Below are 12,574 nucleotides of genomic sequence, written 5' to 3'. Positions count from 1 at the left end.
TTCATAATCTGTTTTACACCTCGCGCCGTCTATTTTCTTTTCTTTTATTCCAACAGAGGCCCTTTTAATCAAATTTCTTTCTTTCTGATACATTCCAACTCAGCCACGAATCCGATTATTCTCTGGTTTCAAAGTCAAAATTTTCGAGCAGAATTCAAAAATATGGTGAGCGAAATCAACTGCAAAATCAAGAGGTTGACATGTTTTGTCTCAAATAATTAAATATATCATAACCATGTAGTTTTAGACCTTGGCATTGCATTTAATTGAAAGGCTTCAAAAATTATCCAGCAAAATTAACATCAAACCAGCTTTAGAATGAATATTTTTTTTACTAATTTATTAATAAAGGAGAAAGTGCATCTTTTCACAACAGGAAAGGGCATCTTATATGTTTAGATGAAGTTAACTCAGCTTTTGTTTCCACGTATAAAGGGGCTAATTTGATAAATGCTGAGACGAACTGTGAAAGTAAAAGATAAATAATGATTACTAAAGCAGGTGGCAATGTCTCTATAACGAAATTCAATTTTTTATTAGTGTTTTTTATATACTAGTGCTATATAGGCTCCATTTTCTAGATAAAACTAATTCCCCTGGTAATCACCATTAAAAGCAAACAAAGAAAGACAAAATTGAATTCAGAAGGCGAATGTAAAATCTACTAACCAACCGCTTAATTTTCATTTTTCTCTGATAAAATGAAAAAGTCTAGAAGCAGAATGGTTCAGTGTCCGATGACGTCACAGTAATGTAAAAGTGGAAGTTATGACGAATGAGCCAACGATGATAATTTTGACTCTGCTGGGACACGAACCTCATATTATAGTTAACTAAAGTTCTTTCTTACAGACGAGCACAAAAGTGCCCGTTTTAGAAAAAGCTCGCTATTCTCCCTGTCAGATTAAGTACATTATCAATGTATAATTTAACTTAAATTTCTGAACATTTAGTGCTAAAAATGTTCTAAGTGCTTTAAAAACTGAAACTGCCAACATCGTGAATTTTGCACTGTCGTGAAGCATTTCACATAAAACTAGGGAGCTCATGAAGAGTAAAGATAGGTCCATCGACTGTCTACTTTGTACTTTCTTCCCCCCTACAACCCCCTATGTTATATTTATATGATTCGGCACAATTTGTTACTTTGAAATTTAGGCCGTTTCCCCTCATGTTTAAAAAGTAACTGACGAATTTTAATCAAAGTACTCAGCTGACCTCAAAGACAGTCACGACCCTTCAATGAAGGATTGGAAAGTTTCTGGCAATAGCGCCTGAAATCTCTTAATTTTAACCGTGAAGTAATGGAACGAAAATGACTATTGAAAAAAAATATTCAGTCGTGGAATTGCATCAAGTCTAATCCACATTCTCTAAAAATTGTTGACATAGAGTAAATTTTCTTTCCGCATCCTCCACTGTCTCCTCCAGTTTTTTAACGTCAGCCTTTTTCCTTTCCTTTTCCCTTAGAAGACTCCTGATTTTATTTTCGCATTCTTGAAGGGACAACTTGGCTTTCTTTAGTTTCAGTGTTTCCTGAGACCACTTCCTTTTCTTTTCTAGAGCCAGCCTTTGTACGCTTTCCTTGGCTTTGAAAAGTGTGCTCAAAGGAGCATCGTCTTCGCTCGCTTTACGTTTGTCATCGTCGTCAAATACTTCATCATGATCATCATCGTCATTTTCATCGTTGTCGCCATAGTTCTCTTCGTGGTCATCGGTTGACAAAACGGAAGATGAAGATGATGACGATGATTCGACGGTTGTAACTGGCGAGGAAATGTTTCTTTCAAATCTTTCGTTTACCAAGTCCATAAGGACCTTCACCTCTTCTGCATTTCTAAATTTGGCAACTGTACGCATAAACGTGTCTCCTTCCTTATTCTTTTTTACTAAAACGTTTTCCAGTTGCTGTGTTTTATTCTTCCTGGACATTTCGTGTAGTTTTACCAAAATTCCTTTAAGGTATTTTAGGAAAGGAGCGTTTGATCCTTCTTCCCCCCGCGCACATAGGTGTAAAACCGTGTCGTCGTAAGGGCCTTCTTCAACTAAGAGTAGGTCTGGATCACTTGTCAATAACAAATCAAGAATTTTCAAAAAGATTTTTAATATTTTTCGCGGGTCTGTCGTCGGTAATCCTACGTGCAAAAATCGCACCATAGAAAAAACTACTTTTGAATTGGTTTTTCCCTGTGGAGGTTTTCTTAAATAAATGAAGTCTTGCTTTAAAAGCCATTGGACGGCCTTTATTTTTCCCAGCGTTGCCGCCCAATGTAACAAGGGATACCTTAAATCTGGATCCGGATCTTCCAGCGGCTGATTCAGATCGCACATCTCTTTGGTGGTTATTATCAGCTTTTTCCATTCATCTATGTCAGCTTCTTTGCCAGACTCTTGCAGCTTAACTAGAGAGATAATAAAATTATTATGCTGATCGCGGTAAGGACATGAGTTGTCGTCACAGAATGGTGTGCACATTCTTCGTTCTTTTTAAATTATGTGTACGACGTCCACTCGACTACTGTTATTAAGGATATTTGAGTTGCCTTCCTTTTCTCGGTATAGCACCTTTAAATAGACTCCCTGAAATGAAAAAAGACAATAAAAAGGAAAATTCAATATAATTTGAAAAATGTTAATCAAAGACAAGAAATTCTGCTGTATTTGTATGTATGGTGAGGAGTGAAATTAGGGAATAATTTCATGCGCGTTTTGTCCAAATCCTTATAATTAAGGCGAGGGCAATTATTAGGATTTGGACAAAACGCAAGTGAAATTATTCCCTAATTTCACGAGTATACCATTTGTTGATTACCTATAGATGTCATGGGTGACGAATTACCTTAGCAATCTTGGATTTTTGACATGTTTATCCTGGATCGTATCGATCGAGAACTCCTTTCTCTCAAATGTTTAGACCTTAAATTTGGCTTATAAAGTTCAGAATTTTTCAGACTTTTTCGGCAAAATACCTGTTAGAATCCTTCTTGATGTTCTCTTGTGTGTTCAGGTTTTCTAAAGCGTCTTTTTGTGCCCTGACATCTTCATTCACGGCATTTTAAAACTTCATCGCCATCTTTACACTGAGACGTACGGAAGGGTTGCCATGGCAATTTTGTAATTTCACATGTGAAATTACAAATTAGCGCTGAAATTTCGCGCCAAAATTAAGGAGTAATTCGTCACCTATGATATTAAAAGGTTAACACCCAAGTCCCATTCCTTTCATGTTTTGGGTGGCTCGCTAACTACTGCAGAGTTTTCAACAGGTCCTACGGTAAAGTTTGATAATGAAATGATACTTGTTTTTATTCCTATTTATAAGGTATTTAAAAACTGTTTTATGCTTTGCCAAAGCCCTAGAATTTTCTAAATATTTTAAACGAATTTTAGAATACTCAGTAAAAATTACTTTTCAATAGCATTTTAAACGCACCTTTAAAGTCAGTCGAAAAATACATTACTGAAGTACACTTTTCACCCAATTTAAAACCTCTTTAACAAAACAGGTTAAAACAGTTTTCAAAAATAGTTCATGAATACATTCAAAACAGTGTTGGATTTGATAAGGGTATTGTACAGCGTCCAGAGTCTAGAGTCCAGTTCAGATTTTAGACTATGCCCCTAAGGCGGTCACAATCAAAGACATTGTTGGTTTTCACATGACGTCACTAAAATTCAAACTAAAAACTATCGATCGTACCGACATTTTACTTTCACGAAGCATTAGAGAAGCTGAAAACGAATTTTCATACAAATTTTCGCTTCAAAAGGGCTCTTGTTTTTGTGAAAGAGTACGCTTGAATTTCTAAGCTTTTGCGTGACGCGGAATTAACATGACGGCCAAATAACTTATTTCAGGACATTTTGCTATCTAAACAGTTCATGTTTTAGAAAAAATATTACTTTAATGTTTATGAGTTTCTCGAAGAATAAATTCACGCTTTTGTGGCAAAACTTGGTAACAGATGTTTCTGTTGGTTTCCATCCGCCATGTTGGTGCTCATCCAGGTGAGCACCAGCATCGCGTCTCCATACAAATCTCTATAAGTTTGGGTAAAACATTTCTTCGGATATCTCGTATACGAAATAATCCTCTGACTTGAATCTTGGCGAGGGTCTTTGTATATGTACCTCCTTTCATTTCCCAGATTCTGGACTTTATCTATTGAACGGTTTTGATTTTGATTTTGATCTATTTTGAATGGCGTGACACTGAAAACCAGCAATAGAGAAAACAAAACTTAAACAATACATACTAGGCGTTTCTCGTGGTGTGACATGTCGCCAACAAAGTGATGCTTTAATACCAAGGTCATATCAAATTTGCATCAGAATCTAATAATCAAATTAGGGCAGCAGAAATTTCCTTGAGTGTCTGCAGTCTGAGATAAGTTCATTTCTGTTGTTCAGGGAAGATATTTATGGTTTACAAATTAAGAATTATTCTCCCACAAGCACAAACCACATTTGCCTCCTTAAATGTGGCATTTTCTATCTTTGCCCCAGATTTACTTACTCATTTTTCACAATTTTGCGACACATTTGCCGAGAGCAAATTTGTGCAAATCCATTTTTTCGTCCTGTGTGCAAAAGTTTATTGCAATCAGTCACAAATTAACGATTTGCTGGAGGGACTTCCTTGCGCGTTTTTTCAGTAAATAGAGTACAGTTTACGAGACAAATTGTTACATGAAATTTACCCAGTTAAGTTTACATCTAAATATCAACTTTGGCATCTTCTAAAAATTTCCCAACTAGTCTTAAACGTTGCAAAACTTGATAGCACTTATGATCTTGAAAATAATTTAAATCGCTCATGAACTCATGGATTCAATCCAGACAATCCATTGGTGCCCTGGTTGGCGGGTTTCATGGTTTACTGGAGTTTACTAAACATTGAAAAGGTTATTTACATAGCGCTTGGCAATATTGCCTTGAGGTAAACGCTTAGTTAATTTGTTTCAATCAGCTTTTATTCGATTTTATGATGCAGACCGGCAGAATGAACAGAGTTTCAAAAAGGAAAACCGCTCGAATTGCAGCGAAGTACATCGTTCGTGAGGAGGGTGTATATATTAAATGTGTCACATTGCAGCTCAATATTCCGAGAAAGCGATTGTGATCAGTTTTCCTGGAAGGGGAGAACAATTATTATTTATATTACTTACAAGTAACTGTTATTTTTTGATGGCCCTCTAATTTTTTCCAATCCACAAGTTTTCCTGTAAGATATTTTTTGGTTTCCTTTTTCCTATAGTTAATCTTGGCTTATGGTATGGAGTACCGAAGTGTGACGTCATAGAAAATGAAATTTGTGAAATTATGGGATTTGTTAAGATATTTTGAAAGAACAACGTCCAAGACGCCTACTCGCCAAAAATTAGCAATTTGGGGCAGATTGTCTCTGAGATATTAGCCCAGTTATGCTCCGATGACTCCACACAAATCCTTCTAAATCTTACCTGGTTCCTAATCTTATGAACCAAGCCAAATTTAGAAGGATTTGTATGGAATCGTCACAGCATAACTGGGCTAATATCTCACAGACAATTTGCCCCGAATTGCTCTTTTTTGGCGAGTAGGCGTCTTGGACGTTGTTCTTTCAGAATATCTTAACAAATCCCATAATTTCACAAATTTCATTTTTATGACGTCATCACTTCGGTACTCTATTCGACGAAACGAAACGAAACGAAACGAAACGAAACAATCGGTTTTCTACGAAACGAAACGAAACGAAACAATTAGTATTCGACGAAACGAAACGAAACGAAACAAGTACTGTAATTCGGCTAATACTGTAATTCTGTAATTCTGTAACTTGTAAAATCGCAGATGTCCCAAGCTCACGTTACGAGTTTGTTATATATGTGAATTAACTTTCTCACAAGAGAGTCGGTGTCGCGTTACAAACAACCGTTGAGACTTAAATACAATACTGAGATCTCCGAACGCTAAATATCATTATTCTTACTTATTTTTCTATAAAATAAATAAAGGACACTTACCTTTGATGTATTCCTGTGTTTTTTGGTTTGAAATCGGCGATTTGGTCGTTTTTTGGCTGTTATTGTTTGACCCCTGTCACTCTCTTCATAATACGAAGTAAAACTAAAGGCAGCACAGAAAAACAGCCGGCGGTCCGGACCTTGTCTATTCAAAGGCGGTTTGCGGCCCCAAAAACACATCGAATGGCAGATTTTTTCGACCAGAGGCAAACTTCTATCATCGTTACGCCGCAATAAACGTTTAAAAGCGACGCATGTCGCTGGAACATTTCCTCGAGCCATTTCCAAAATACCTCCTGTCTCCGGACACTGTGATACGGCAACTGGACACGGCGTTGGTTCGAGGACAAATTTCCCTCAACCGAGGGTGGCTCAGTCAAATTAACTGAAATTTCATTTCAAGATTTTTAGTTCGTTTTCACGTGAGAATGATCATTCTTTAGGTTTATAATTTTAACGGGTAAAACTGTTATTGATATCCAAACTACAATAACAACAGAAAACGTTTGTTGCGGGTTTTCTTTGTTGACTGAGCCACCCTCGGTCAAGGGAAATTTGAGCTCGGACCAACGCCGTGTCCAGTTGCCGTATCACAGTGTCTGGACAAAGAAGGTACCATAAATCCTCTATTAAGCCCCCGGGGGGAGCTTATTTATTTCAAGCCCATTTGAGGCGGAGGGAGGCTTATTAGAGACGGGGGGGTATTTGAGAGGAGGGGCTTATTTAATTTAAAAACGACGATGGCATCAGTTCTCCATAAAGAACTAGAATACAAAGTGCAAAAGCTCAAGTACAAGACGTTTTAGGTCATGCAGCCGAGTACAAGGATCAAATCCGATCTTCCATTTGGTACATAAACCATCCCGGATCAGTCCACACGAATTTTTACGGTCGTGATTAATTAATACAGTCTATCATTGATTAGTGAAGAATAAATAGAGGAGGGGAGGGGGGCTTAATAGAGAGGGGGGCTTATTAACTTTCTTCCCCCGAAAAGGGGGGGCTTATTAGAGGGAGGGGGCTTATTTGAGATGGGGAGGGGGGCTTAATAGAGGATTTACGGTATTTCGGACATGGCTCGAGGAAATTTTCATTACCAGCGACATGCGTAAGAGTTACTTGCTAGCCGAAAAGTCGCAGTGTACGATGACTGAAAGTACAACATGCAAGTTAACATTTTTTTAAACAGTTTCTCGCGGGTGTATACCTGTTTTTTCCTTTCCTGAAACTCACATTATTGACATTTTAATTCAAAAAACCCTCACTGGCAACTAAATGACAAATAAGTAGATCGAAGATGAACGATGAGGTGAAAAAACAAACAAAGAAAACAAACGTGTTGAACTTATCAACAGAACAAAGCAAACACCCTCAGAGTAACGCCATATGGCCCACGGCTACTTAAGTCTCTTATAGCTTGCCAGTTTCGGTGTATTAGTGTTAGAGTTACAGTTCCATACAGTTGTTATTATCGTTGTTGTTTTTGAGAGGTCGGTTTTAGCTATAAAGGGTGGTAAGGAGCGAACCCCAGCTTACACATAAAAACGTTTTCATTATTGATTGATTTCAAAGTTCAAGTTAGCGTACATTAGAACCCAGGATTTGAACAAATAGCTACAAGTTACTTATTTCCAGGAAGCTGAAATATTTATTCATCAGGTGATTCTGGAACTGATTAAACATGTAATGATTATATATAGTAAATGTGTGTTTTATCTCTCTTATTTTCGATGAGGAGAATGCTGATCATACGCTTGGCTTAACTACTGCGAAGACAAAAGAGATGTTTCGATTGCTGCATAAAAAAGAAATAATAATAATACTAATAATTAACTAATTTCATGAGAAAGGCGCGCAGTTTTCTTAAAATATCTGGCAAGAGTAGTAGCCAGCAGTAGGTTACGAGTCTTCTTTCCCTTCTTGGTTTGCTTGTTCTGACAGGGCACTATTCACCCTGACTATTTCAGAACAAGGCCAGTTATGTAAAGAATTTGAGAGCATTTTTTCATCATTTACCAACTAAACCCCAGGCGTTGGTATTTAGCGAAGCAAGAAGACTATCGTGACCAAAATTACGTATATTTACCCCGTCTGACACAGCAATGTTCGCTTTATGATAACAGCTGTGATAAGGCCGTTTATGATAAGAATTTGAGATCATTGTTTAGTCAACTACCAACTGAGCCCCCTTTAATATTTCGTGAAACAAAAAGAAGAAGAAGAATTGTTTAGGAGCTGATTATTTTCTCCGTTTGATGTAGCAATGTCTCCTTTATCTGACAGGGCATATTTTATGAAAAGAATTTGAGATCTTCGTCAATTACTGAGCCTCAGGCGTTGGTATTTAGCGAAACAAAACTGCTATCGTGTCCAAAGTGTTAGGAGTGCAGAAGAACAATTACCACTTTTTTCTAGGGTCAAAGATTGTTTCGTTTCGTCGAATACCAATTGTTTCGTTTCGTTTCGTTTCGTTTCGTTTCGTCGAATACCGATTGTTTCGTTTCGTTTCGTTTCGTTTCGTCGAATACCATAAGCCTTTGTGAAATGGTTTAAAGCAAGTGGAAAACATGCAACTTCGTCTCGCCGGCAACTGTTTTGGAAAAGCACTTAGAAATTTCTATCAAAATTGACACTGACAAATTCTCCTCTTCTCAATAACGTTCATGTGATAATTATTTCAGTCAATTAAGATCGTTATGTCACAAAAACGAAGCCGAGAACTTTAAACAAGGAACAAATTAACGCAAGCAAAATAACACGTGCATCTCCGATTTTTGGGGTTCATTTCGTTGTGCCGCACTGCACGACGTCTACGTAAAACTGTTCCTCGGAAGCGACGTTTTATCATTTTTGAGGACGTTAACACACGATGACAAGGAGAACCTTGTCGGAATGATCCGGATTGAAATAACGCCAGAATGACGCATGACGCACGCTGCCATGTCTTGGCAGTAGTACATCGAACTACCTAGTAACATAACCGGGGCACCGTAAATTATTGGGTTGTTAAAATTCTTTCCAACTTACCAATCAGACTGTCGCTGCAATAGTATTGGCAGTGTATACATGTCCCAGACACAGGTGTTTTGAAAATTGAATTAAAGTTATAGTGCAGCCAAGCTCAGTCGACAAAATCAACCTCCACTACAGGCACATTACTGCATTGTTCTGACTCACCGATTTCATGATTATACTTGCTAATGTTATTATAATAATTATGCTTCATCAAGAGTCAATTAGTCAATCAGTTATCAGTGACTAACGTTCTCAATACGATTGCCATCACACAATAAGTTTTCGTTTAAAAATTGTTTCCTCAAGCAGGCTAGAGATTAGGTATGATCAGGAGAAACGTTTTGGTGTAATAGGCTCATAGAAGTAGTGTAGAAGGTACAATAACCCAGAGATTGGATTTGATGACTTAGCGACAGAGAGAACTGTTATAATAGATGAGATATGCTATGACATTTTTCCTGAACGGGGTTGCTCAAAAATTTAAAATTTCTTTCTTCTTTCTTTTTAGATCCAACAGGTCAATAAAAGGTTTTTAGTGATAATGTACAAAGAAAACTAGCCTTTCTAGACTATAAAAACATCGAGGTAAGAAAGTCGCAAAATTTGCATTTGTCCAAAGGGGATAGTCCATGGATTTTGTCAAAATTCGAATTTTCTTTTTTACTTTCTTTATAGGCAAAATAGGCCAATAAAAACTGTTTGGTTTCGTTGTAGATAGAGTACTAGAATTTCTAATCTTGACTATAAATACATCGATTTAAGAAAGTCGCAAAATTGGCATTTTTCCAAAAGGGTTAGTCTATGGTTTTGGTGAAAAAATTGAAATTTATTAATCTTTTCTTTTTAGACTAGCCTTTCTAGACTATAGAAATATCGATTTAAGAAAGTCCCAAAGTTTGCATTTCCCCAAAGGTTTGCATTTTTCCATGGTTTTGGTAAAAATTTTGAAATTTCTTCATGTTTTAATTTTAGGCAAAATATGCCGAGAAAAATTGTTCAGGGACGATCTAGATAGAAAACTAACCTTTTTAGTTTGTGGGGAGGAGGGTTGCGTGACGACATAAAGAACGTAAGTAAGGGAATGTTCAACAACAACAAAAAAAATAATGAACAAAAGTGCCGTGTTTTGGTTTTAGTTTTTCTCCAAACGTTTCGGGCCTGGCCCTTCATCAGTGGAGACACAAAGTGCTACATAAGGAACGGCTGCTACAAGGCTTGGGGCAATACAAAAGAGATTTGTTATTCATTGCTGAGCCTCAAGATGAAGTGTTTTGTTTTATTCCCCTAATTCTTGTTTGAACTTTAATATACCGAAACTGGTCTTTTATTTATCAAAACTTACGTCGAAGACATTTGTAATTTTTAATTGTGTATTAAATAATCTATAGTACACTGTAATTTTCAGGGAGTTATAATAACTCCTCTAGTGGGGCTAATTTAACTCCTTACAGTGGAGTTATTTTTCGTGGAGTTACTTTAACTCCAAAAAGGAGTTTAAACAACTCTTTTTCAGGAGTAAAAGTGACCCCAGATATTGAGGAGTTAAAATAACCCCAAAAAAGGAGTTATCCTGTACCTAAAATTTTTACTCCACTTTCAGAGTTAAATTAACTCCAAAAAGAGTAAAAACAACCCATGTAAGGAGTAAAAGTAACCCCATTTCGGAGTAATTTTAACTCCAGACTGGGAGTAAAAAGAACTCTTTTTCAGGAGTAAAAATGACCCCAAATTCGGAGTTAAATTAGGAGTTAAAATAACCCCAAAAAAGGGGTTATCCTGTACCTAAAATTTTTACTCCATTTTTGGAGTTATAATAACTCGCTAAAAATTACGCTGTACCTTAGGTATCAAACGACAGATTTAAGACATGACTTTCAGAACTACATGTCTGTGACTGATAAATGCCAGATTGTGTACCTCTGTGCCACTTAAACGTCCGACCAACGAACTCTGCTGCATATCTTTATGTTCTTGGTTCACTTGTATGGACAGAGGGTTTGAATTTTTGATCGACAACATTTTAAACTACATTCATTTACAATTAGGACAACAGTAAATGTTGTACACCCAATTGCAAAAGACACTACCAGTTCATTAATCTTGCTTTCAAGAGAGAATAATAAAAAAGAATCTGGATGGAGCTACGCAAGCTGTTTCATAATAGACCTCTTTACCTTGTATGTTTAGTTTTCCCAAAGGGCGTCATGTAATAATACTCCTAAGAAATGTTCCTTTCAAATTTCCTCATATTCACGTGCATATATAGGCATAATTTACGCAAAGACAGAGGGTCAAAGTCAAATTCCCCTGGGAACTTCATTGAGAAAACAACACATACAGGTTAAAGAGGTCTATTCTCCACTCTGATTTCATTGTTAAGGTTTAAGTTCATCTTGATCTGTTGCATCATTCTCGTTGTTATCGTCATCATTATCGTCGTCGTAATCAGATTCTGAGAACTCATCACCATCATCGACGCACAAACCTAAAAAAGGAAACAAACGAGCGCATAAAAGAAAACATTTATTCATCAAAACAAAAACTGAAATAGAAATTATGGCATTTACATTTACCTCTCCTTAAGTAATAAAAAGTTCCAAAATCCCTCACTTTCGAGACGAGGTCAAGTGCAAATACTTTCGCGAAAAAGCAAGTTTTATTTGACCGACAATAAAAAGGAAATTTATATTCAGACATTTTACTTATAATGGTTTTAAAAATAAGGCTAGGAAAAACATGGTACTGGGCTATGGCATACGCTTTTCGACGGATTTTTTAGTCTTATAGAACTTATATGGAGACAATGAAATCTGATAAAAACTGTTTAAAGCCTCGGTGAAACAGGCACGTCAGTGTCTCAACGGTCTCAACATTTGTTGAGAGAATGTTGAGAGAATTGATTTATTACATCGAAAGAAAAAATGGATAAACTGCGTTTGCGCAAGTTCAACCAAGATGAGAAAGCAAACAGCTGCAACACAAAGACACCAAAAGACCATTTTCTGACGATTTTGAGAGAAAATTAGAAAAAAGAGAGACTTCTTGCCAGTTCAACAGTGTTGCGACGTCGGATCCAACAAACCACGAGACAATGTAAACACTATGTTGGGACAATGTTACAATAATACTAAGACAATTTTGTGACAATATTGCCAAGGCAGGTTCACCGGTATCTAGGATAGTGACTCAGGCCCGACGCTTATATGGAGAAAATCTGTCCCGGTTAACGGGGTCACCCTCCCAGCCGAGCCAACTTTAGCCAGCGTTTATACGAGAAAGAAGTTGACCCCTTTGGTTGTGCCAACAGCGCCCGCGCATGCTCTGATTGACCGGCTATGACCGAGTTGAATCGGCTGGGCGAGCCAAATGTTTATATGGAGAAAAGATGGCCCCGCTAGGAAGGTAATCCTACCATCACAAAAGGTTGGCTCCAGCAGGGTAGCTGGGTTGGGCGGCTGACCCTTCTACCTAGAAAAACTTTTTCTCCATGTAAACGGGGACATCACATGACATGCAGGGGAATACATTTCTTACCAGCTGCTGTCCTACAC

At 37.2% G+C, this 12,574-nt stretch overlaps 1 protein-coding gene across 1 annotated transcript in view; it reads left to right on the top strand.

The window, feature by feature from the left end:
• The window catches only part of LOC140930040 (galanin receptor type 1-like), a 1,333-nt gene extending 1,111 nt beyond the window's left edge, over window positions 1–222 (top strand). Inside the window, exon 1 of the mRNA XM_073379697.1 lies at window positions 1–222. This exon is cut by the window's left edge and continues 1,111 nt beyond it. Within this exon, the coding sequence (XP_073235798.1) occupies window positions 1–222 (222 nt within the window).
• Window positions 223–12,574: the final 12,352 nt, after the last annotated feature.

This window comes from Porites lutea, chromosome 3, assembly GCF_958299795.1.
Source record: "Porites lutea chromosome 3, jaPorLute2.1, whole genome shotgun sequence".
Taxonomy (NCBI): domain Eukaryota; kingdom Metazoa; phylum Cnidaria; class Anthozoa; order Scleractinia; family Poritidae; genus Porites; species Porites lutea.
The sequence above is the reverse complement of the archived record's forward strand: the minus strand, read 5'-3'. Positions and strand labels throughout refer to the sequence as shown.